This window comes from Gorilla gorilla, chromosome 17, assembly GCF_029281585.2.
Source record: "Gorilla gorilla gorilla isolate KB3781 chromosome 17, NHGRI_mGorGor1-v2.1_pri, whole genome shotgun sequence".
Taxonomy (NCBI): domain Eukaryota; kingdom Metazoa; phylum Chordata; class Mammalia; order Primates; family Hominidae; genus Gorilla; species Gorilla gorilla.
Window position 1 is genome coordinate 41,018,630 of NC_073241.2, and position 27,710 is coordinate 41,046,339.

Sequence of the window (27,710 nt, forward strand, 5' to 3'; positions counted from 1 at the left end):
CCAGTGACCATCAATCTTTGACCAATTCACACCTCCATTCACCCCATCCCTGTATCATTTTGAAGATCTTGTTCATATCCTATCATTTCACTGATAGATATTTCAAGTATGTATCTCTAGGACTCTTGAGTTTTGTTAGCTGTTGCTAGACTGTTTTTCAAAAAGATGGTAAAATTTGCATAACCTCCCTTTTTAACCCTTTCCTTATTAGGTAACCACTTTATAAGTTGTTGGTTTATTCTCCCACTATTTCTTTTTTTAAAATGTATAAGAAAATATATGTATTTATATGCTTTTAAAATCTTTAAATGTTTGCAATTATCCTTTTACCCTGACAGGTGAGTAGTATCTCAGCCAGGTACAGGATTCTTATGTTGCAGTTCTTTTCTCTCAGTAGTCTATCTTCTAGTATTGCAAATCTGAAGTCCAGTGCCAACCTGACAGTATTTCTTTGCCCATAACTTGTCACTTCACAGCTAAAGAATTTGGCCAATGTATGTCAAGGGGTATGTATGTGTGTTTTCATCAAATCAATCTGAAGCTCAGTGAACTTCAAAACTGATAGGCTTTTTCAGCTCAGAAAAATTTTCTTCTATTATTTGCATAAATATTATCTATCTTCCATCTGTTTTTCTCCTTTTTAAATTCCTATAAATAACTATTATACACATGTTAGCTCTGTTATGTCTCCTGGATCTATTCCTTAAGTCTTTTACCTTTTCTTTCATGATTCTCTTTGTATTTTTGCTCTATGTTTGGAAGATTTATCTTACTTTATTTTTCCAGTCTAATAATTGAAGTCTCCAGTTGAATAATTTAAGTCTCCACAGTGACCATCCCCCACTTCATCAACTGAGTTTTAAGCTCAGAAAAGTATTTTTATGCTGTACTTGAATTTTCTTAAGTGCCCATTTTTGTTGTTGTTGAAGCTGTTTCCTCTAATAGTTTCACTTAGGTGGGTTAACATTCTGTTTGTTTAAATTTATCATTCTCTCACTTTTCTAGGCAATCCTGGAGGGTTGGTAAGCTCACTTATTTTTATTGGATAGTGAAGAGGTGAAAATAGATACTAAAAGCAAAGTTGCCACCTTCACAATTTTTTCTATAGTTTTAGCCATTCGTTATTTCCTTCAAATATCGATGTCAATCCTTTACCATTGTTATATTTTTCTTCTTCATTCCCCACTTTCCCTGTCTCCTCTTCCTAAGTTAGTTCCACTTTTGGATGGGTGATAGTTTACTGGAAGCCGTGATTGTTTCCTAAGTTAAACAAAAGAACTAGCACTATTGCTGGTCCCTTCTCAAAAGCATGGAAAACATATAAGGCTTTTCCCTTAACATATAATCTTAAAAATTTCTTAGTACTAAAAAAAAAAAAAAAAAGTCCCTCAATATCTAGATATTATATATGCCATTTATCTTACCTGAGTTTTCTATAAGATTTTCCCAGAGAAGAATAAATCAACTATTAAACACATATATCTCAGTCTTGCCCATTAAAGTCTGATGAGCTTTTTAAATCATTTTTATTTTTTTCTATATAGTCTTCTTCTGTTTCTTTTCCACACAAAATATCTGTTAAAGAACCAAGGCTGTTTGGCTTTCTCACAATCTGGAATTTGCTGATTGCATACACTTGGTATAGTTCAACTTGCTCCACTGAGCTTGGCATTTCCTGCAAATTGGTAGCTGGATCCTGAGGATGAAGAGACTAAGGTTTGATCCCTTTGATAAGGCCATAGCAGGAGTACAGTATATTCTTTCATCAGGTGTGCAAGAATGTAGTATATTCTTTTTCTCTTTATGTAGTGTTAGCAACTGTTGATATTCAATGCTTAGAGATATATTAACTATGGCAAAATAGTCATATTTTAACTTTTTTTCTTTTTAGCTGGATTAATATTATAAAGATACTTCTCCTTACCTATGATGAAATTATCCAGTGACAGAGTTCATATAACGAAGGCAAGATAAATGATTTTTCTTCCTATTCAATTTTTGTTTTTGTTAACAGGCATGATCTTTCTATGTTGCCCAGGCTGGCCTCAAGGGATCTTCCCACCTCAGCCTTCTAAGTAACTAAGACTTCAGGTATGCATCATTATGCCTAGCTATTGGCCTATTTTTTAAGATGACAAACTGGCTCTCTATCATCCTCTTATGATGATGAATTAATTTTTTAACTTATCATAAAGAATTAAACAAGATGGCAGACTAGAGATATCAGACACCCACCCTCTCCAGAGTGAGCCAAAATTGCAAATAGGTAATCATACCTTGAATAGGGTATCTAGGAAGAGAACATTAAAGTCCAACAGAGAAGTCACAGGAAACACTTGAGGCAGAGAAGGGGAAGGAACCAAGCAGCCTACTTGTCTGAGATCTGCTGGCAGCTGTGAGGGGCTCAATATTGGGGCAGGGGAAAGAGTAAGTGAGAACTTTAGTAGTCCACAACCCCATCACAAACTGCTGCAATCTGAACCACAAGAGAGCTCCTCTACCCATACCAACCCTGAAACTAGTGTGGGCAGTGATTTGGAGACCCTGCACAAGCATTGCACCAGACAGGGAACTTGCACTGGGTCACTATCCCCTCTCCCCTCCTCTGGTACCTAAGCGGCTGGAACTGGGCACCACCATAACAGCCCAGCTGTCAGGAGACTTCATCCTGCCCTGGGAACCATAGCCCCCATATCTCCACATCCCAGGAGCTTCCACTGACATTCCCCCAGTCTCCACCCAGAGGACTATAGTGGCACAGTGTTGGCTGGACCCAAAGGTGCTACGGGGTTTCTGGTACTCTAACTCAAGAGAGTATTCTCCAGGGAAATAATGGTGCACTGTACCAAAAACGAAGCCCCCGGGACAAAGGAAACTAAAGCATCAGCTTTCTAGAGCCCAGAGCTCCCTGCATACAGCTGTGAAAAGTGACCCCACCACCAGCAGCACAAACTGTGTGCTCAGCCTTGTGAGAGAGAGATCCCCCCTCGCCCCGCCACTGGTGGAGCAGCTTCTGTGCCTGGGCTCACATGTAGAGTGGGATCCCTTCTCCCGCTCCAAACACCATTGTGGGCACAGCTGTTGCTGCTACCACGGGAGACTGGGGTGAGCGAAACAGAGAGCTGCCTGTCTAGGCCTGTGAGTGGTGACTGTGCCCCTACTGGTGGCATGGCCTTTGTGCTTGGGCCTGTGTACGAAGGGTGGATTCCTTCTCCATTCTGTGCGGCTCTGCTGAAGAGAGTGAGAAAGCCTGAGAGTTGTGTCTGGGGCTGTGTGGTAACCCTACACCACAGCCACTGCCAACACCAGCATTCACTACTTAGAATCCAGGGGATCATCCCACCACTGGCATTGCCCCTACCACGCTGGGACCTGAGAACCTGTTCACCTGCCCAGCCCACTGTGCCGTTACTGGCATCTAAGTAAGCTACCTGGACATCTAAGAATTGACCCACCTGGTCCTGCTGACACCAGTGCCAGAATACGATGGGCTGGGGCTCAGAATAAGGCATGTTCAGCCCACCACTGCCACCACTGGGGCCAAAGACTGGCCCACCTGACATGTCTGTCCCTAGCAAAACTTCACCATAAACTCCACTAACTGCACCCTAAACAACCAAGTAAATCACAGATACCAATGACATTGTTTATAGCCAAAGAAATCATACAGATTACACTGCACTATCACGCGCACCCAGAATCAAAGCCAAAATGCCCTATCCAACTAACACCATTGATATAATCTTTGGGAAGAAGCTCTCCCCTACGAAAGCAAACCCAAAAAGCTGGAAGAAGTAACTATTACACCAGATACATAGGTATGAATGTAGGACAAAAGGAAACATGAAAAAAGAAGGAAATATGACACCCCCACAGTAATTCCTGAGCAACAGATCCCAGTCAAAAAGAAATTCAAGAATCCTGGGGGAAAAAATTCAAAACTATGATACTAAGGAATCTCAGTGAGATATAAGAGAATTCCAAAGACAATACAAAGAAATCAGAAAAACCATTCAAGATAGGAATGAGAAATTTACCAGAAAGATATCATAAAAAAAGAACCAAACAAAAATTCTGGAACTGAAGAACTCCTTGAATGAAATACAAAATACACTAAAAAACTTCAACAACAGACTAGACCAAGCAGAAGAAACAATCTCAGAACTTGAAAATAGGTCTTGGCCAGGCACAGTGGCTCACATCTGTAATCACAGCACTTTGGGAGGCCGAGGTGGGTGGATCACTTGAGGCCAGAAGTTCGAGAGCAGCCTGGCCAACATGGTGAAACCCCTGTCTCTTTAAAAAATGCAAGAAATTATCCAGGTGTGGTGGTGCACACCAGTAATCCCAGCTACTCGGGAGGCTGAGGCACAAGAATTGCCTGGACCTGGGAGGCAGAGGTTGCAGTGAGCCGAGATCACACCACTGCACCCCAACCTGGGCAACAGAGCCAGATTCTGTCTCAAACAAGCACCCCAACCTGGGCAACAGAGCCAGATTCTGTCTCAAACAACAACAACAACAACAACAAAATCAGGTCTTTCGAAACTACCCAGACAAAAATAAAGAAAGAAAAAAAAAAGAATGAACAAAGTCTTTGTGATATATGGGATACTACAAGCAACCAAATATATGAATTACTGGTATCCCCAAAGGTGAGATGAGAACAAAAGGGATGAAAAACCTATTTATCAAAATAGCAGATGAAAACTTCCCAAGTCTAGCAATAGATTCAGACATTCAGATGCAGGAGGCCCAGTGTTCCCCAATGCAAAAAGGTTTCCACAGCACATTACAGTCCAACTGTCTAAAGTCAATAACAGAGAGAAAATTCTAAAACACTAAAAGTATCCAGTCACCTACAGAGAGGCCTCCCCCCACCACTATCAGACTAACAGCAGACTTCTCAGCAGAAACCTTATAGGCCAGGATATAATAGGAAAATAAGTGCTGAAAGAAAGAAAATGTCACCCAAAGATACTACATCCAACAAAATTATCCTTCATAAATGAAGAAGAAATAGAATCTTTCCCAGACAAGCAAATACTGAGAATTCATCACCACTAGACCTGCCTTACCAGAAATGCTCAAGGGAGTCCTAAACCTGGCAGTGAAAGAACAATAGTTACTACCATGAAAACACCTGAAAATATAAAACTCACTGGTAAAGCAAATACACAAATGAGGAAGAGAAAATAATCAAATGGTAGTACCACAGAAAATCAGCAAACAAGGACAACCAAGACAAAAAGGAACAAAGAATAATACACAAAATAACCTGAAAACAACAATACAACAGAAACAAATCTTCACATATCAATAAAATTGAATGTAAATGGGTTAAATTCTCCACTTAATAGATACAGACTAGCTGAATGGGTAAAAAAACATGATCCAACTATATGTTGCCTATAAGAAATGTATTTTACCTGTGAGGACACATATAGATTGAAAATAAGGGGATGGAAAAAGATATTCCACACAAATGGAAACCAAAAGCAAGCAAGAGTAGCTGTAATTATATCGGATAAAATATCTTTTTTTTTTTTTTTTTTGAGACAGAGTCTGGCTCTGTTGCCCAGGTTGGAGTGCAGTGGCATGATCTCAGCCCCCTGCAACCTCCGCCTCCCAGGTTCATGCTATCCTCCTGCCTCAGCCTCCTGAGTAGCTGGGACTACAGGCGCCCGCCACCATGCCCGGCTAATTTTTTGTATTTTTAGTAGAAACACGGTTTCACCGTTAGCAAGGATGGTTTTGATCTCCTGACCTCATGATCCACCCACCTCGGCCTCCCAAAGTGCTGGGATTACAGGCTCGAGCCACCGCGCCCGGCACGGATAAAATATCTTTAAGTCAAAAAAAAGTTTAAAAAAAGACAAAGAAGGTAATCATATAATGATAAAGAGATCATTACAGCAAGAGAATATAACAATTCAAAATAATATACGAACCCAACACTGCAGTACCCAGATTTACAAAGCAAATACTCCTAGATACAAAGAAAGACTCCAACACAATAGTAACGGGGGACTTCAACACATCGCTGTCAGCATTAGACAGATCATCTAGATAGAAAATAAAGAAACACTGGACTTATACTGGACTTCAGACCAAAGGACCTAACAGACACTTTCAGAACATTTTATCCAACAACTGCAGAATACACATTCTTCTCATCAGCACATGGAACATGTGACTGACCATGTTAGGCCACAAAACTAGTCTCAACAAATTTTTAAAACTTGAAATCACACTGTATTCCACAATGGAATAAAACTAGAAATCAATACCAAGAGGAACTTTGAACACTATACAAATACACAAAAATTAAACAATATGCTCATGAACGACCACTAGATCAATGAAGAAATTAGATGGAAATAAAAAAATTCTTGAAACAAATGAAAGTGGAGGCCAGGCATGGTGGCTCACGCCTGTAATCCTAGCACTTTGGGAGGCCGAAGCGGGCAGATCACTTGAGATCAGGAGTTCAAGACCAGTCTGGCCAACATGGTGAAACCCCATCTCTACTAAAAAAAAATATATATATATAAAAATTATCCAGGTGTGGTGGCACGCATCTGTAGTCCCAGCTACTCGGGAGGCTGAGGCAGGAGAATCTCTTGAGCCTGGGAGGCAAAGGTTGCAATAAGCCGAGATCGTGCCACTGCACTCAAGCCTGGGCAACAAAGCTAGACTCTGTCTCAAAGAAGAAAAAAAAAAAAGAAGAAAGTAGAAACACAACATACCAAAACCTGGGGACACAGCAAAAGCAATGCTAAAAAAGAGGTTTATAGCAATAAATACAAATAAATATTTTAAATAAACACTATAGTGATACACACCTCAAGGTACTAAAAAAAGCAAAAACAAACTAAACCTCATGCTAGCAGAAGAAATAATAAAGATCACAGCAGAACTAAACAAAATACAGAGACTTAAAAAAATGCAAAGGATCTATGGAATGAAAAATCAGTTCTCTGAAAAGATAAACTGCTAGCTAGACTAACCACAATCCTCTTGCAACTACTCCAAAAAATTGAAGAGGAGGGGATTCTCCCTAACCCATTCTACAAAGCCAGCATCACCCTGATTCCACAACCAGACAAGGACACAACAAAAAAAGAAAACTATAGGCCAACATCCCTGATGAAAAGATGTAAAAATCCTCAACAAAATATTAGCAAACTGAATCCAATGGCACATCGAAAAGATAATACAACATGATCAAATGGAATTTATACCAGGGATGCAAGCATGGTTCAAAATATGCAAGTCAATAAACGTCATACATCACATAAACAGAATGAAGGATAAAAACCATATAATAATTTCAACACAAGCAGAAAACACATTTGACTAACAACTGATAATCAAATTCAGTAACGTTGCAGATACAAAGTCAAAATACAAAAATCAGTAGCATTTTTACACACCAATAATGAAACAGCTGAAAAAGAAATCAGGGCAATCTCATTTACAATAGCTATCAAAAAAACCCCAAAAAACAACAACAACAACAAACAACTAGGAATAACTTTAACCAAGGAGGTGAAAGATCTCTACAAAGAAAACTACAAAACGCTGATGAAAGAAACTGAAGCAGACACAAACAAATGGAAAAACCTCCCATGCTCATAGATCAGAAGAATTAGTCATTACAGTGACCAAGCTGCCCAAAGCAGTCTACAGACTCAATGTAATCCCCATCAAAGTATCAATGTCATTTTTCACGGAAATAGAAAAAACAATCCATAAACATGTATGGAAACAAAAAAGAGCCTGAATAGCCAAAGCAATCCTGAGCAAATAGAACAAAGCTGGAGGAATCACTTCAAAATATATTACAGGGACTGAGAGAGCACAGTGTTGGTATAAAAATAGACACAGAGACCAATGAAACAGAATAGAGAACTCAGAAATAAATCTGCCTATTTACAGCCAAACGATCTTTGATAAAGCCACCAACATACATACACTGAGGGACGAATACCATCTTCAATAAATGGTGCTGGGAAGACTGGATAACCATGTGCAGAAGAATGAAACTGGATCCCTATTTCTCACCACATATAAAAGTCAACTCAAAATGAATTAAAGACTTAAATGCGAGACTCAAAATTATAAAACTAGTAAAAGAAAGCACATGGAAAACTCTTTAGGACATTGGTCTAGGCAAAGATTTTAGAGCTAAGACCTCAAATGCACAGGAAACAAAAAAGTAGACAAATGGGGCTATCAAATTATAAAACTCCTCCATAGCAAAAAGAATCAAGAGGGTAAAGAGACAACCCTCGAATGAGAGAAAATATTTGCAAATTACTCATCTGACAAGGGACTAATATCCAGAATATACAAGAAATTCAAGTACCTCAACAGTAAAGAAAACTCCAAATAATCCCATTAAAAAATGGGCAAAGGACTTGGAAGACATTTCTCAAAAAAGATACAAATGACTAATATATGAAAAAATTCTCGACATCACTAATCATCAGGGAAAGGCATCAAAATCACAATGAGATAGCATCTCACCCCAGTTAGAATGGCTATTATCACAAAGACAAAAAATAACAGTTACTGGCGAGGGTGTGGAGAAAAGGGAACCTCTTTTACACTGTTAGTGGGAATGTAAATTAGTACAACTGCTATGGAAAAGTTTGGAGATTTCTCAGAAAATTAAAAATAGAATACCATCCAGCAATCCCACTACGAAGTATCCATCCAAAAGAAAGGAAATCAGTACATCAAAGGGATACCTGCACTTACAAGTTTATTGTAGCTCTGTTCCCGACAGCAAAGATATGGAATCAACCTAAATGCCCATCAACGGATGAATGGATAAAGAAAATGTGGTGCATATATACACTAGAGTACTACTCAGCCATACAAAGGAATGAAATCATGTCATTTGCAGCAACATGGATTTCATCTGCAGCAACATGGATGTCATTTGCAGCAACATGGATGGAATTAGTGAAGTCAGGCACAGAAAGACAAAGACCGCATGTTCTCTCACTCATATGTGGAAGCTAAGAAACTTAATCTCATGGACATAGAGACTAGAATGACAGATACCAGAGAATGGGAAGGGGATTGGTGGGGGAGAGTGGGGAAGCAATGGATGTGGATACAAACATAGGGTTAGATGAAGTAAGTTCTAATGTTTGATAGCAGATTAAGGTGACTATACTTAGCAACAGTATTATGTATATTTCAAAGTAACTAGAAGAGATGACTTGAAATGATACCAACATATAAAAATAACACTTAAGGTGATGGATACCCCAATTACCCTCACTTGATCATTACACATTCTTTGCATGTAACAAACTCACATGTACCCCATAAATATGCAAATGATTATATAGTGAAAAAAGGGGAAAATCATCATAATAAACTCATGGGTTTCAACATATTTGATGGATTTCAAACCACGGCAATTTATTCTGTTCTTGAAGCTCACATTGTCCCATCTTTGGTCAATACAAAACTGCTCCAAATTGTCTCCTAACACCTTTTGGTAAGATCTTATATTAGTCTTTGATAGCTTCCCTGAAATCTGGAATTTTAAGATATTCCAAGCTCAAATATTTCCTGCCCCAGACCTGGAATCATCTTCTTCTACGAAATCTTGGTTTTCTTTTTGTAGAAAACATTTTAAGATCATAACCTGGGAGGTGGGAATGATAACTGCTATTTTAGTCATTCCTTTTAGCTATTTGTATAATTTAATTCACAAATAATTTCACACTCACAAGAAGTTAGAGAAATAAATACTCAACACTATATATCTGTAACCCAGATTTATCCAGTTAATGTTTTACCTCCTTGCTTTATAACTTGTTTTCTTTCTATATATATGTATATATACTACATATCTTTTTCTAAAGTATATGAGTGTAAATTAAATGCATCATGGCCCTAAACCATATATATTTTAGTATTTCCTAAGACACAAGAATATTCTCTTCTGTCACCGCAGTAATCAACTTCATAAATTTACACTGATATGACACCAATCTACTGTCCATTTCCTTGTTAAATGATCTAATAACGTCCTTTATAATCATTTTTCCCCTCCAGTACAGGATCCAGTCTAGGAGCAGGTATTGCCTTTAATTACCATCTCTGCGGATAATCTGGCATATTTCTACTGCCTTTATTGGTTTCTTACGAAAATTCCCATTTCTTAATCTTTCATGACACAAAACTGGCTTTATTTTTTTTAAAAAAGAGCATTTCTCATGATGATGCATTCTCAGCTGTAATACTAAAAAAGTGATGTTATATCCCTTTTAGGTATCACATCTGGAGGCAGATATGGCCATATCTCCTTCCTTTGATGATGTAAATCGAGTTCACACAGTCTAGGTGCTGCTGGATTTCTCTACCATATAATCACTGGTTTGTTTTTCCTCCACCCACCCTCTCTGATGTGAAAAGGGTATGTAAAAACCCTGCTTCTCAGTAAAAATCCACCCCCCCAAGTTTATCAGCCATTAGTCATTATTGTCTAATCATGTTTATCATGATGGGTATAAAATGATCAGTGGGAGGGGCAGGAACTGACTAGGAAGGGGCATCAAAGAACTTTCAGGAGTGATGGGAAATTTTTTTTTTTTTTTGAGACAGAGCATCACTCTTGTTGCCCAGGCTGGAGTGTAATGGTGCGAACTCAGCTTACTGCAACTTCTGCCTCCCAGGTTTAAGTGATTCTCCTGCCTCAGCCTTCTGAGTAGCTGAGACTACAGGCACGCACCACCACGCCCAGCTAAGTTTTTGTACCTTTAGTAGAGATGGGGTTTCATCATGTTGCCCAGGCTAGTCTTGAACTCCTGACCTCAGGTGATCCACCCACCTCAGCCTCCCAGAGTCCTGGGATTACAGGCGTGAGCCACCGTGCCCGGCCTTGGAAATATTCTGTATCTTGATGGTGTTGGATTATACAGGTGGAGGCATTTCAAAAACTCATATATCTCATATATACAATTATATTCAAGAATTACATCACAACCATGAATATTGCAAAAAAATTTAAACTCCAGTTAATGAAATGCATGCTTAAGTACTTAGGAATGTTTTCAACTTATAAAACATATCAAAAAATAATATGGATTGATGGATAGATATGTGATAGTGTAATAAAGGAAACAGCAAAAGATTAACAACTGTTAAATGTAGTTAGTGGGTACAGGATGTTCATTATACAATTCTTTGAGCTTTGCTACATGTTTGAATATTTTCATAATAATGTATGGGGACTTTTTAAAAAGTACTGTAAGTGGTTATGTTATAAAAAGCACAAATTGTAAGTGGGTAATTTGGGATAAATTTTCCTATGGCATCATATTTGGATTTCGAAAGTATTGAGGATCTAAGGTTGTGGACAGAGAATTTAAGATGGAAAATCATTAGTAGCTAAAAGGTGGTTCTGGTGATGACGAAAACACTGATGTCAAAATAAGAGAACAGTTTTTACAAAATCATTTCAGGACAGAGTAGGGGGAAAAATTAGTATTTCTACATTAATACGTATGTTATCTCAAATGTATATATTTGAATACTTTTTTTTTTTTTTTTTTTTTTTTTAAAGATAGTCTGGCTCTGTCAGCCAGGCTGGAATGCAGTGGCACGACCTCAGCTCCTTGCAACCTCCGCCTCCTGGGCTCAAGACATTCTCCCACCTCAGCCTCCCAAGTAGCTGGTACTACAGACGCACGCCACCATGCCTGGCTAATTTTTGTATTTTTTGTAGAGATGGGGTTTCACCATGTTGCCCAGGCTGGTCTCGAACTCCTGGGCTCAAGTGATCTGTCCGCCTCGACTTCCCAAAAGTGCTGGGATTACAGGCATAAGTCACTGTGCCTGGCCAAATTAATACTTTAAATAGATGACTATTTTATCCCTATATTGTTTATTTATTCAAATAGTTCACAAGCCTTTTGTCTTTTTAAAAATCTTTATTTCCATCTGTTGTCTCTCTTAATTACTGAAGAGGTGTTCTTTTTTTTGGAGGCAGGAGCTTGCTCTAATGCCCAGGCTAGTCTCAAACTCCTGGGTTCAGCTCCTGGAATAGTTGGAATTGCAGGCACATGCTACCATGCCCAGCCCACAAGACTTTTTAATTTTTTAATTCTTACTGGAGGAAAATGTAGATTAGCTTATCTTTTGGTATATACTGTATATAGAAGATACTCAACCATATCATTAGAAAAATGTACAAACACAATGGCTACCCAAGATACATAAACTTTAAAAATTATTTCTCTGCCCATTTTGGGGGCATTTAAGTCATTCTAAATTTTCAGTATTATAAGCACTAATATGTTAACAGCTTTACACACATATATATAGTTAACACTTCTGGTTATATCTCTGCAGCACTTCTAGTTATATCTTTTTTAATTTTTCACACTTATTAACAAATTGTTTTCCAGAAAGCACTCTCAACAACAGTGTATGGTGCCAGCTTCACTCCAAGGTCACCAACGTCCAAATACTATTATTTTAAAAATGTTTACCAATTTTATCGGGCAGTTTTTATTCAAGCACTTCTGTATGTTAATTACTGTGTTAAACTGAAGACTGTTCTGCAGTTTTCTAGTTATAGTCTTCCCTTCTCAAAGTATCAGGATTTTGCTGGCTTAAAAAAAAAAGCCGCAGCTGTTTCTACTTTTATACCATTAGACCATTTTAACAGTATGGCAACCTGAGTGTGCCTGCACCTACCCCTCTGTCTTCCAATCTTTCTCCTTTCATATCCCTCTTTCAGTCTGTGTTTCTGTCTGCTCTGTGTTTATCATTTTTAATTTTTTTTGGTAAGATCTATATACAGTATTCTGTTAAAGTCTGAAAAAAATTTTATAACTTTTGTGGTTCTATCCACTTTCTTACTCATCAGTGATGATTATGGATTTCCACTTTTTTTTCCTTAATTAGATTTGCTAGATGTTCTAGTTAATCTTGTCAGAAAAGCAACTCATGGTTTCATTCTGCTATATTGTCTAGAAATATTAGGACATTTGTTTCTTTGTATAATACTTAGAAAACGTGCTTCCAGTCATCATTATCTTGCTTTTCTCTGTGGATCTGCTTTTACTTCCTCTTCTTGATTTCTTAAGTTCACTTATTTTCATTCTTACCTAGTTTAATGAAGATAACTATGAACTTTTACTGAACACAGAACAACTCTGGTCTCGTCACGTAAGTACTAATGGTTACGTATACAATGTCTACAACTGAGACTTTCTACTTAATAAGAAACTGCATGTGCTGAAAAAACTTAAAGTTTCCAACTAGTATTCTGTTTCTGGTTAATTTTATCTTGTATTTCTAACAACTTTTCCTTTATATATTTTGACAGTGTTATCTAGTGCTTAAGGCTGTATACTTTTCTTATTTTTTTTCCCCACAACAAAAGCTACATTCAATTAAGAAGGCAATACACTTTTATCTTTGCTTTGTTCATATGCTTTTATTACCACAAAACTATCTTTTGTCATGCACTATTTCCTGACTTCAATTCTTTGTCTAACGTCAATACTGAAATTCTTACTTTGTCTTCAAAAGCATTTTTTTTGGGTTTTTTTTCTTTTTTTTTTTTGTATTTTTCGTAGAGACAGGGTAAAAAGCAATATTAGCCGGCATGGTGGCATGCGCCTGTAGTCCCAGCTACTCAGGGGAGGCTGAGGCAGGAGAATGGCATGAACCCGGGAGGCGGAGCTTGCAGTGAGCCGAGATCACGCCACTGCACTCCAGCCAGGGCGACAGAGCGAGACTCCACCTCAAAAAAAAAAAAACAGAGAGAGGTGGGGTTTCACCATGTTGGCCAGGCTGGTCTTGAACTCCCGGCCTCAAGTGATCTGGCCCACATTGGCCTCCCAAAGCGCTGGGATTACAGGTGTGAGCCACCACGCCCAACCCTGAGTTTACTATACTTTTATTATCACCTCTCAAATGTTGTTGTTGGTTTTAATTTTGTATTTAAATTTCAGATAATTAAATTTTTTCATTTTTCCCTTTTCAAGTATGATCTGATATTTACATTCAATTTGACAATATTTACCACAGTTATTTAATCATCTTGTCTGTAATCAGTGCTCACTGCCAAAAGTTTTTATTCCATGACTTCATTTTCTTTTGTTTATAATTTGGCAGCATCTCTTAATCAGTTGGAGTATATTTACAATTTTTGTTCAACAAGTAAAATGTTATATTCAGAAGGTGCGTTCTTTCAATTGCCTTTCCATGTGAAACATAATTTAACTATATTACATGAAAATAAAGGGTAGAACTTTCTGCCTCAAAACTATAAACGATCCATTACCTTCTGGCAATGGCTGACATTAAATGAGTAAAGTATGGTTTTTATTCCCTCATGTGTAATATAAAAGTAACATTACCTAATTGCTTATAGGAATTCTTTAAGATTTTATGAGGAAACAGCCATTTGTAAAACTGATGAAACTCTTTTTCACTGAATTTTGCCTGAAATATGGTAAACCCCTTTTACATAAAGACGACTTTCTTCAACACAGTAAATGTTTTTTTAAAAACATTTTTTAAAAAAATTGTGTTTAAAAAAAAAAAAGAAAGAAATTGTCCTTCCCTGCAACAATGATCAGAATTCAACCATCTAAATCACAAAAGTAAAATCACAGAGATGACTCGTTAACACCAGGATACCGGAAAAAGACATGAAGTGTTTGGTTAGTAGCTCTGTAATTTATAATAGAATGAAAAGAAGTCAGAGTAGCAGTGGTGGTAGCTCTGCATGGGGAGAGGTTCTGCAGCAGGCTTAAAAGTAATAATGAATAGTTCAGCAATTTATAGAAAACAGAAATGGGGCAATGGCATTATGACTCCATTCACACAGGGTATATGTAGCAAACACCTAGGTTACTAACTTCATCATTCTTAGCTAGTTAGCTAAGCATTATTCTAGCTAGCCAGCATTATTCTAAAGTATTCAAACATTTTGTATATTACAAATGAATCCAGAATGTTCTATCAAATATCATGTCAAACAAACAGATGAATGTAGATTATCTGAAACAAACCTGTGTAACTTTCATCATCATCAGATAAAGGCACCTCTCTTTTTAGTAGCAACTCCAACTCCTCTGTTTCTGCTACATCCACTGGACGCTCCCCATGTTTATTAGCTTGAAATGGATTTCCACCGTGACGAAGTAACAGCTTTACTATCTGCAACAATAAAAAGCAGGAAGACTTAGTCCCTTCACAGATTGTATCACTGCACCCATTCTCTTGATAATACTCATAGTATCCTTCTGAGTGTTACCTCATTTACTCTGCATCCATTCCTCACCATCTACTCTAAATCGTTATTCTCTTCAAGATCCATTTTCACTGACACTCCCCTATCTGATAATCTCAACTACTACAAAAAAATTTCCTCCTTAAAATTTAAACTGGGTTATTTTAGCAATTAAACTCATCATTTTTTCATCCTGTTCCATCATAAAGTCAAATATTTATTGAGAACCTATAATAACTACACTTCCGAGTTCTGCTAATAAACCCATGAACAAGAACAACAAGTTCCCTGGCCTCTTGAAATGTGTATCTTAGAAAAAGTTTCAAAGAAGTATTTCCCTTCTGCTTTAGGCTAATATCACTGTCAATGCTCTTAATCTTACTCCATTTCCCATAGCCCAGGAATTTTAAGTATCATTAACTCCAAAGCTTAAACTTCAAGACCCTTCACTATCATGGGTCCTTTACAGAAGGATGCTGTATCTAATGTTGTAGTCATCACTTTGAAAGGCCTTCTCTCCTTCTCTAACAAATTACGTAAGCTTCAAGTTCCACATAACCAGGTTCTGCTCTGTTAGTTATTATTTGTTTTTTCTTCATATCCTCTTCCTTTCATAGTTTTAACCTCTTTTTGGTTGGCTCCTTTTTAGAAGCCAATCTTTCCACAGTTCATATTTCTTGCACCTTAAAAAAATAATGGCATTAAAGAAATGAAACACGGACAAAACAAGGAAACTTTGCTGAAACCTATATCGTCCTACCCTAGCTAACCTTTCTTCTTCACTGTCCATCTCCTGAAAAGACATCTGCCCTTGCAGCTGTTGCTTATTGGCCCTTCACTCTTTCACCTACAACTCTGCTACCATCAATCTTATGGAATGGCCCTTTTAAGACCTGAAAAGATCTAAACCAATGATGGTTTCCCTATGACTCTGTCCTTGATATACTCTCTCATGTTCTAATATATATCATCTCTTTGGAGAACTTATCCACTCTGAATGTGATGACAATTATGCGATCCATCCATTCATTCTCTTGTCTGCTTTCTCTCTCAGCCCTTTTGAGCTCCAAACCCAAACATTCAAATACTCACTGGACACATCCAACTGATTCTATGTGTATTTTAATACAAAAGCATAAAACCAACAGGACCCAAATGGAGTTCACTAAACTTGTACTATTATCTTTTATCTATTTCCATTCTCAATAACTGGCACCAAAATTTACCCAGTCACTGAAGCCTTGAAGCCAGAATTTGGGAGTCATCGTTAATTCTTTTTCACTCACACACACCAAAGAGGCAGCCAGGTGTTACTGATTCTGCCTCCTTATCATCTCTTCTTGTTTTGATATTTTGTGCATTTCCATTAACACTGGTGTGTTCTATCATACATAAGCCTATACTACATTCATTAACACATTTCCCCCCTTGGACTATAAGCTTCATATAAAATCAAGTCTCTATTCATCTCTGTATTTCAAGGACATAACTATGGTGTTTTCTGGTACTTAGAAAACATATCACACCTTAAAAAATACTTAAATGAATAACATGAAACAGATGAATATTAACTGCATTTATCATCAAAGGAACAATTTAAAACAAGATGCTGAAATCAGAAATTTGTAACAAATTATTTAAGAATGATTCACAATGAATAAAGAAAAAAACTTTTCTAGATTACTGCAGAAAATCTGAAATGTAATAATGTATAAAGAAAACAACTTACTCATGATACCAACTATTAACTGTTTAATTTTTATCAAATTATACATGCTTACGATTTTAAAAGATCAACTAGGTTTCCAAGTCCGCTGGTGAAGAACAGTTGTCCCTGATACTTATCTCCATATTTCAGTCATCTACCCAGGGTGAGAGAGGAGCAATTACTGGGCTGTGTAAGACTGGGGGGAGGATGTGAGAGCTAAAAAACCTTTGATCTAATAGTCGTTTCCAGCCATATCTTAAGAAGCACTTCCAGAGGTCATTGGTACTATCGATTCCTAAGCTTTTTTTTTTCTCTTTTCTTTCTAGGATTCTGTGTTGTAATGGCTTTGGTTTCAATTTTCTTGTCTCTTTTAAATCAGAGGTGGGCAAATTATGACCTACGGGCCAATCTGGTCTGCCAGCTAAGAATAGTTTTTATATTTTTAAAGGACTGTTGAAGGAGAAGAGAATAGGAGAGGGAGGAGGCGGGAGGAGGCAAGAGGAGGTGAAGGAGGGAGTATGTGGCCTGCAAAGCCTAAAATATTTACTATGTGGCCTTTTATTGAAAAAAATTGTCAAACCCTGTTCTACATCAGTAACTGCTCATTTCTCCAATTTCTATCTTCCAAAATATTTGTTTCTTCTGTTCTTTGCCCTTGTGGGTCTATCCTTTGAAACTGCCCCTTACTGTCATTTTAGGGATTTGAGAAAGTAACTGAAATAAAAATCTTCTAGTCATTATAAATAATACTGTAGTGGATATCTTTATGAGTTGAAATTTTTCCAATTTTAGGCTTATTTCCTTAGACTAGAGCCCTAGAATGAGAAAACAGAATAAAGAATTTTGATATTGCTGAAAGCTTTCTATCCCCATCAGGAATACATCAATAAATACTTATTACATGACTATACAGAATCAGGTACAGCTGGTTCATTCACATATTACAAACACCCTAAATCAAATAATCAAGATTTTACAGATCATCCTCAAATGCAAATAATTGTTCTTAAAGTTGCTTAAAACATAACAGTCAATAAATTAGAAGTAGGTAAAAATGATGACAAAAGATGATACGTATCTAAAATAGAACTAGAAATAAGGCTAGTATTAAAATGTGTATTATGGTGAGGTGCCACCGGTGACTAATGCCCATAATCCCAACGCTTTGGGAGCCTGAGGCAGGAGGATCGCTTGAGCTCATGAGTTCAAGACCAGCCTGAACAACACAGGGTCTCTACAAAAAAAATTAAAAATTAGCCTAGCATGGTGTGCGTGCCTGTAGTCCAGCTACTTGGGAAGCTAAAGCAGGAGGATCACTTGAGCCCAGGAGGTTGAGGCTGCAGTAATCTGTGATTGCACCACCACACTCTAGTGTGGGTGATACAGCAAGAAGCTGTCTCAAAAAAAAAAAAAAAAGAAAGAAAAAAAAAGTGTTTTAGGAATTACTATACATTTACAAAGTCAAAAATTAGGTTCTTAGTAAGCTATGTTAATACTCTCTATAATAATTTAGACCTGGCTACAGAACCGTTATATTTCTGCTTTTCCCATCTTAAAAAAACGCTTTATGGATGGCTGAAGTTGTCATGACTATTACTGAAAGAAAGAAATCTAATTATTTGGGAATGGCTCAAAATACACATTAGGGATATACAGAAATGAATTTTTGGTGGCTCTCATTCTTCCTCCTAAGGCACAAGTAAAAGGAACAAGGAGAAAATAGCTCTCAATAGCTCTTCAATGGTGACTCCTACTATCCTAGGCATGTTGGTAGGAGGAAAAGCAAAGGTCCCTCCCTCTGGGAAGAGACTGGAAATAGTGTCAGTCCTTGTAAGTACATGAGCTCAAAAGGTCAGCTTCTGGAAATATTCTGCAGCTATGTGCATATTTAGAAACTTGTGTTCACAGAAACCATGTCTTAGTCACAGGCATAATTCTTCAAAATTACACTTAGAAATCGGGAAACCTTTATTATCATATTCAAAGGAAAATCATTCATTCTTGGTAAACTATCAATAATATTTTTTAAAAGGGCCCTATTTAAAATATCAAAGCCAGAAAGTAAGTCAGTTTCCGATAAATTCAAAGGAAAGGGCAATGTACCCTACATGTTGTCAGGCCTGATGGATTAAGTTTTTGTCATTCTGCCTATCCTCAGTCAGTTATCCATTCATCTACCTATCCATCTATCTACAAGTGCATCCATGATGGATATACTGAACATTTCTAGGTGACAAGCAGTTCCAGAGTAAATAACAGAAAACAACATAAAATGCCAGTATGCATGGTAGTACTTGCAGTCTAGTGCAGGAAACATGACACTAGACAAGAATATCAGTAAAAAATAAGGTAGTAAAATGCTATGATATAGGTTTGTACAAATTGCCAAAGGAGCACAGAGAAAAGAGTAGACCACTGGTAAGCAAGAATCAGTTTTAAAAAATTATTTATAGGCTACATTTTTCTTCATTCAAAATAAGACTTCTTTGCTGAGAAACACGGAAAAATGCCTTATAAAAATGTAATTGAGAAAAATAGCGTTTTTAATTTCCGAATTTTAGGTGTATTTGACTGCACCCACAAAGGCAGCCTTTTAATCTTTTACCCGATATTTCTAGACCATCTTAAATTTCAATGTGCATTTACATGTAGTGTCTTTTTTTCCTTCGAAATATCAATTTTAGATAGGTATTATTTATCATATAATTTAAAGATGAGGAAACGGAGGTTCCGAGGAGGGAAGTAACCTGTTCAAGATTACACAGCTAGTAAACTGGCCAGGCCAGAACTGCACTTGTATCTATCTTTACTCCAAATTCTATTTTTGTCTCAACTAAAGTAAGATGCCTTTCAAAAGATAGGCAATTCAACACCGTACAATTTTTACTATATATAAAGACTGCTTTAATACATCCAATTGTCTTATAAAGAATGCCTTGAAATAAAAATTTTGCCAAATTATTTAATCAACTGTCAAATTAAAAGGGTTTTATGAAAAGAAAATGCTAAATCTGACTATGAACTAATACTTAGTAGAAAAAAGGAAAAACAAAATATAGATGAGTTGTTCAAGCAATGAGTGGAATATGACACAGATCATATGACTAAGAGGTGAATGAAATTACTTTGGGTTGAATTTATATTTTGCAAATGTGTATTATTGATTTTTTTCTATCATACTTACATCTCTGTGCCCACTACTAGCAGAATCATGGAGTGGAGTGTCATCATCTAATCCTTGTGTGTTAACATCTGCTCCAGCGGCTATAAGTATCTTAGCAACATCGTAATATCCAACATTGCAAGCTTCATGCAGTGGTGTCCAACCTAAAGTTAGATTATTAATTTAACATGATTCACTTGCACTACTTCAAAATATATGCTTTTCATATACATACCAATGTGTGACATATAAATTCTAAAATTGCACATCGTGCAAAAAAAAAAAAAGGAGTGATGAAGAAGCTACTAAAAATAAATAAGAACAATATCAATTTACTGAAGGTTCATTCAAGGTAATATTACAGTTGACCCTTGAACAAGGTGAAGGTTAGGGGTGTTAACCCCCATGCAGTCAAAAATCCACATATAACTTTTGACTACCCAAAACTTTACTAATAGCTTACTGTTAACTGGAAGCCTTACCAGTAACATGAACAGTTTGACTAACACATACTTTGTGTATGTATTATATACTGTACTCTTACAATAAAGCTAGAGAAAAATTATTATTTAACAAAATCGTAAGAAAAATCTATTATTCATTAAGTAGAAGTGGATCATCAAAAAGGTCATCATCATCTTCACGGTGAGTAGGCTGAAGAGAAGGGAGAAGAGAGGTTGGTCTTGCTGTCTCAGAGGTGGCAGAGGGAGAAGAGGTAAAAGTAAAGGTGGGAGAGGCAGGCATATTTGGTGTAACTTCACAAAAGTACATTGTAATTTGTCTCACTTTTTTGCTTTTTCATTTCTCTAAAAATGTTTTAATACAGTACCACCCTCCTTCTTCCACTGTTTGCTTTAGTTTCAGTGCCTGGATCATACAAGGACTGATGTTCAAAAAAAAAAAAAAAAAAAAAAAAAAAGTAAAAGCAGCCTTAAATTATTGGAACCCTCTAAGGTCAATCTGTTTTCTGGCATGGCTTCTTCTGTCTTCTTCCTCATCACTTGAAACTGTTTTGGAAGCATTCAACTCCATCAAGTCACCTATTAATACCTCTGATGTGGTATCTACTAGCTCCTCAATTTCTCCAAGATCCGTATTGTGAAACTTTTCACCCGCTACCTTTTTTGACATATCCACAATCTCTTTCATGATTTCCTTGACTGGTTCGGTGGTAAATCCTGTGACATCATGTACAACATCTGGACACAGTTTTCTCCAGGAGGAGAGAGCTTTCACAGCTTTTTCTTTAACAACGACGGCATCTTCAATGGTGTAATCCTTCCAGACTTTCATGACATTCTATTGGAGTTCTCTTCTACAGCGTTGACAATCCTTTCCCTGGAGTACCGTGTGTAAAGAGCTTTAAAGTTTCTTATGACCCTCTAATTAGAGGCTGGTTTAGAAACACCGTGTTTGTACACCACTTTAATGCCTTTGGTGTTGAAATCAATTGGTTCTGGGAGGCCAGAGGACACTAAAAGACAGCCTCCTTCCTGGCAAAGTACTTCCTGACTTCAGGAAGAAATTGATGACATCAATCCAGAAAAGAGTTCTCATTGTCCAGGCCTTCTTGTTATACAACCAAAAGACTGGCAGCTGGGTTTACCTTTTCCCTTCAGGGTTCAGGGGGCAGTCCTGATCATAAACCCAACTGTATTTACATAAAACAGGAGAGTTAGCTAATCCCTTCCTGCCCTAAATCTTGGTGCTTGCTTCTCTTCCTTAGTAATAAATGTCCTTTGTGGATTTTTCTTTTTCCCAGAATAGGGTACTTTTGTCCACATTAAAAAACTGTTCAGGCAGATTTTCTTTTTTCCTCACTGATTTTCTTAATGGTATCTGGGAATTTACTTGCTGCCTATCAGTGGACTGAAGCCCCTTCTCCTGTTATCTTGACATTTTTTTAAACGAAACCTTGTTCTAAAATTATTAAACCATCCTTTGCTGGCGTTAAATTTCCCAGCTTTAGATCCCTGATCTTCCTTAAAATTGTTGTATAATGACTTCATGTTTTCTTCAATCTAATCTATAGGTATGCCTTTTTTATAGCAATCTTGCATCCACATAAAAGCTGCATGAGATAAAAGAATGTTTTACAAAAAAGTGCAAGGTTTTCAAACCCACTAGCATAGCTGCATCAATGGCTTCACAAATTTCCTTTCCTTTTTTCCACTGGTCCTTATGCTGGATTCGTTCATCTTCAAATGGCAGGTAACCACAGCTGCAGACCTCAATTTATAGTACATTATCAAGCAATTCAATTTTTTCTTTTAATGTCGTAACTTTTCTGTTTCTTAGGAGCACTTCTAGTATCACTAGGAGCACTTAAAATGTGTCCCCTGGTATTAATCAAGGCTTACAGTATTCTACTAAACACGATGAAAAATATGCAAGAATCACACATTTCACTGTGGCATGCAACTTACTGGAGAGACGAACTGCTTATGTGGAGATGATTTGTGTCAGTCACATGGTGTTTTAAGCAGATAGTCCCAATATTTGAGCTCACCACAATGGCAACAGGAGGTAGCTATGCAATTATTACAGGAGTATAATATGTACTACAGTAAATTTTATGCAGTTATGATTTAATACTGCATCTTTATGTTTGTTTACATTTCTCCTGATTCTGAATGGTGCTATGTATAGCCTATGTCTGTATGCATATGTTTTAACTTTTTAGAACAGATTTGTGTATATTTTATGGTAGTAAGTGATAGAATAGACTAGTATGTAGGTATCTTTTATGCACTTATAATGTATTTAATTTTTTCCTATTTTCACTATTTCTAGGCTATGCAGTTCATCTATGAGTTTTTCCAAATTGTTCCAAATCTCAAAAAAAATTTCAAATATATTTACTGAAAAAAATCCACATATAAGTAGACCTACACAGTTCAAGGGTCAACAGTATTTCCACTGTGCTAAATTATTTGACAAAAGTATTAAATATTTAAGCTTTCCAATAAATATAAGCTTGATATAATTTTTAATAATCATTTAAACTATGAAAAAGAATTTTAAAGAGGCAAAATATTAGTAAGCTTGATTAGAGTCTTTCAGTAAACAAAAATCCTGATGTCTTAAGGGCTTTATTCTATTGATACAATATTTTCTGGACTTACTACTTATTTTAACTAAAATAAACTTAATTACTTTTGTAATTAAAAAGTTACATGTTCACAAAAGAAATACTAGATAACTTAAAAATACAAAGAAAATAAACTGTCCATAATCTCACCACCCAGAAATAATAATTTGAAGAATCCAACATAATATCTACTAGCTCTCCCACATATTTATAAAACTTAGATGAATAACAACCTGCTTCCTCTACTTACTAAAGTGAAAATAATTCCCTATGTCATTATACTTTTCTACAACATAGTATTGTACTAATCAAATATACCATAATTTCCTTCAACGAGCTCCTATTACTAAGGATACAGATTATTGCTATTTTTTAATTAGAAACAATGCTGTAACAAGTATCCTTACAACTAAATCTTCATGTACATCCATGATTAACTATTTAAAATAAATCCTTGAGAGTGGAATTGTCAGATGAAAGAAATATTTTTTAGGTTTCTGATAAATAATGTCAAGTTTTCCTCTAGAATAAATGCCATGCATTTTAAGTCTCACTCTTTAAGGTAGATACTGTATATCACACCGTTCCCCACTCACACCAAATAAAGACATAAATTCCAGGTGTATTATAATAGGGCTACATGTAAAAACAAAACAGAAACAAAATTTGAAAAACAGAAAATACAGGAATAGTTTTATGATACAGAGAAAGAGAAGGCCTTCTTAAATAAAATACCAAACCAAGAACCCATAAAGCTCAATTGATATGATACATAAAAGATGAAAACTTTAGTACAATAAACACTGTAATGAGAGTGTATTCAACCTAAGCCACAGACTGTGAAAATCTTTACATATTTGATAGAGAAAATCTAGACTAAATAAAGGCTCTTGTAGATTAAAAACAGTACTAAACCAAAAGAAAATGAGCAAAGGAGTGGATCTAACAATTCATAAAATACACATACGTTTATAATAAACATAAGAAATGTTTACCATCACTACTGATCATGAAAATCCAAATTAAGATTTTTTTCATTCATCAGATTGTTAATAATTAAAAGTTGATAATATCCAGTTTTACTGAAGATATGAGGAAAATGGCTCTTTTATATACTCTTGATAGTAGTATGAATTGATACAGAATTTTGGGGGGGCAATTTCCATTATTTCAAAAATTTAAAACATGTATCTCCGTTGATTTAGCAATTTCACTTCTACTGAAATACTTCCATAAATATACACAAAGATGTTTCTATATAGGTATTTACTACAGTGTTGCCTATGGAATGCTATACCAGAAAATATTATGCAGCTATTAAAAATTAATGGAGTAGGCCTACCTATATATACTGATAGAAATATCTGTAAGACATTAAGGCAGGTTGCAGAATTACAGATTGATACAGATGGAATAATTTCATTTTAAAAAGCCAATATATAAGTTAAGTATTTGCTTTATACATATATAATAAAAATGAACTGAATGAGTAACCTCCTAAGCATTAACAATAGTTCTATGGAAGAGAAAGAACCTGTGTGGGAGGGAGGGTAGGGTTGTGCAGTATGTGAAATTAAAGAAAGTTTTTGAATTGTTCCCTACATACTTTTACTGTTGAATTATTTACAGCAAGAATGTACTGGTATGCTACTTGAATAATGAAAATGAAAGTAATAACACCACACTCTTACAGTCCTCATGGTTCAAGTTAATAAGTGTTCTTAAAATACTTATGAATGAATCAACTACTTTGAAAACATATAACTCAAATTCATCTAGGGCAAAACCTAACTTGGATAAAGAACTATACAGCAAGTAATATGTCAACTAAAGTATAAGTTTAGTATATAAAAATATGAGTAATTACTGAAATGGAATTGTAGTAGAAATCAGGGGTTTTATGTACGAACTCCAAAAGTTTTGTAATAAAGAGTATTTTTAGAACTCTTTCATTTCAGCAAAATGAATAAAAGAATGTAGATTAAATTGTAACCAGGATCTGTTTAAATTTTAGTGCCTGAATAGTAGGTATTGAATTACTAGTCTTACCTGCAAAATCTTTCACATTCACATTTGCCCCTAAACTTATTAATTCTTTAACTTGTTTCACATCTCCTCGAATAGCAGCCATGTGTAAAGGAGTTTCACCACGTTCATTTCTTTTATTAACTTTATCTTTCTGTCGAGATGAAGAACTGGGAGTTTTCTTTTGGGCAGGCGTTGTTTGTGATGGATGATTTGGTGTGGAATCTGTAAGAAAGAAGAAAATTAGCAGAAGTTCTAGGCTAAATATTCTGTATACTTATTTAAATGTTTTTATTGGTAATATGCTAATCTCCTGAAACACAAGGAATGCCTTCTCACCCTAACAACCTAAACCTTGACTTGGATGATCCGTTAATGACCCAAATACACAGAGATCTTCCCTTAGAGTTATCAAATATCATTAGCCAATTAAAAAAAATGTTTTGTCAATTCATAAAATTGGTTTAAAATGATAAAGTATCAAATACGTACTCTAAAATGTTTCCTTAATGAATGATGTGATGAACTACGAAACATTTTTCCTAGGTATGTTATGCTATTATTCTAAGACCTAGAGGAAGTGAAATTGAAGGCTGGAGTCCACACTTCTGACTCAGACAAAGCATTGGAGTTCTTCTGTTCTTATATTATGTGCAAATCAAGGTCATAACGATTTTACTATGAAAATGAAAGAGAAGAGCTACAAAAAATAAGGGTAGTCTGGAAAAGGGCCTTTAAAAACTGTGCTTTGCCTTGATTCTCATATTTTGATATTTGTTCTAGTTTCTATATTTAAAAAAAAAGTTAAATTAGGTGATGCCCAAAGTCTCCTCTCCAATTTCAAAACTACAAAAAAACAAAAACTGGTTTCTTAATTAAGGATTCAAGACATATATACAGTGTTAATTAATTCTGAAAATTTACAACTATAGAAAAGAAACTGCTCTAAGAGAAAAGAAATCTATGGAAAATAATTTTTACCAGTTTAAAACCTGACATGATTAGAGCTCTAAGGCAATACCATCCTTTCCTCAATAAAAAAAAAAAGTGTAAGGTTCATCTTTTGGATTTTTTTTTTTTTTTTTGAGACAGAGTCTCACTCTGTTGCCCAGGCTGGAGCGTGGTAGTTTGATCTAGGCTCACTGCAACCTCCACCTCCCGGGTTCAAGAAATGAAATTCTTCCACCTCAGCCTCCCAAGTGGCTGGATTACGGGCGTGTGCCACCATGCCCGGCTGATTTTTGTATTTTTTAGTAGAGACAGGGTTTCACCATGTTGGCCAGGCTGGTCTCAAACTCCTGGCCTCAAGTGATCTGCCTGCCTCAGCCTCCCAAAGTGCTGGGATTACAGGCTCGAGCTACCATGCCCGGCCCTACCTTTTGGATTTTAAAGTACATTGTCTCAGTAATAGTTTCCTACAGAAATTTTTCTAGAAATTTACACTCCCGAAGAAAAGGGCCTTATCTATCTTACTCATCACTGCTTAGAAGACTTCTTATATACCACAGCGGTATTCAAGAAATATTTGTTGAATGAATAAATTTTAATATAATCCTTATAGTCAAATTACTTGTGAAAAGAATTTGCTTGCTGAATTTCTTAAAATCTAAAGGCTTACCTAATGAATAAAACAACCATAAATTCCAAGTATATCTGTATGATGGCAAACTGCTTGATATTTCAAAAGTTTTCCATTCTAATTCTACACATATTAATAGAGTTGACTAAGAATCACCCTTAAAAGGACCAACTGCAGAAAAGTATTATAGTGTACTCCTATTTATACTAAAAAAAAAAAAAATTAACCCATAACAAAAGATACGTATTTGTATGTTTATGCCTAGAAAAGCTACATAAATAAAGATAAGAAACTGTTAACAGTGGTCACCTCTTGAGGGGAGGTGACTGGAGATGAAAGACTTTTACTTTTTGTCTGTTGGTCTTTTAATTTATTCTAAGGACAAAGGTTCACGTTATTTTAAAAAATCAGTTTTAACAAATGTCTTTCCATTTAACTATTGAATCAGACTTAAAGTCAAAGTCAAAATTTTACAGAAACAGTCAAAGTTTTTACATGGTAAAATGTCTTTAATTTGGTCACAGACTTTCCCATGTTGGAGGTGGAAAAGGTAGGAGTGAGTAACCACAACGTACTCTATTTTTAAAAGCAGGAAGCCCTAAAACATTTTTTTTTAGCAGTGACAGATATTAGATATGCTCATGCTTTGAAATTATAATATTTAGAAACTCTTAAGAATTTAACCATGTCATCCCATTTTTTAAAAAGAGGCAATACAGGAAAAACTCACTGAAAAATTATCTTTTTCAATGCATTTCAACATGGACTGTTACGTAACCCAGAGTCTTACATAAAATTGCTTTGAATTCAGGGCCAAAAGAAATTTTCTCCAGACAAAAGTGATTTACTTTCTTGAATCAGTCA

At 36.0% G+C, this 27,710-nt stretch overlaps 1 protein-coding gene across 13 annotated transcripts in view; it reads right to left on the reverse strand.

Moving 5' to 3' along the window:
- ANKRD12 (ankyrin repeat domain 12) overlaps nucleotides 1-27,710 on the reverse strand; it is a 146,644-nt gene that overhangs the window by 46,142 nt on the left and 72,792 nt on the right. For 12 of the 13 annotated variants that reach the window (XM_019013953.4, XM_019013954.4, XM_004059174.5 and 9 more), the window contains 3 exons: nucleotides 25,292-25,492; nucleotides 20,173-20,315; nucleotides 15,060-15,207 (listed from right to left, as the gene is read on the reverse strand). In XM_019013953.4, coding sequence (XP_018869498.1) covers nucleotides 15,060-15,207; nucleotides 20,173-20,315; nucleotides 25,292-25,492 — 492 coding nt within the window. Of the gene's footprint in view, nucleotides 1-15,059; nucleotides 15,208-20,172; nucleotides 20,316-25,291; nucleotides 25,493-27,710 lie in introns of those variants that run through there. The other variant, XM_063699390.1, reaches the window with a different exon arrangement.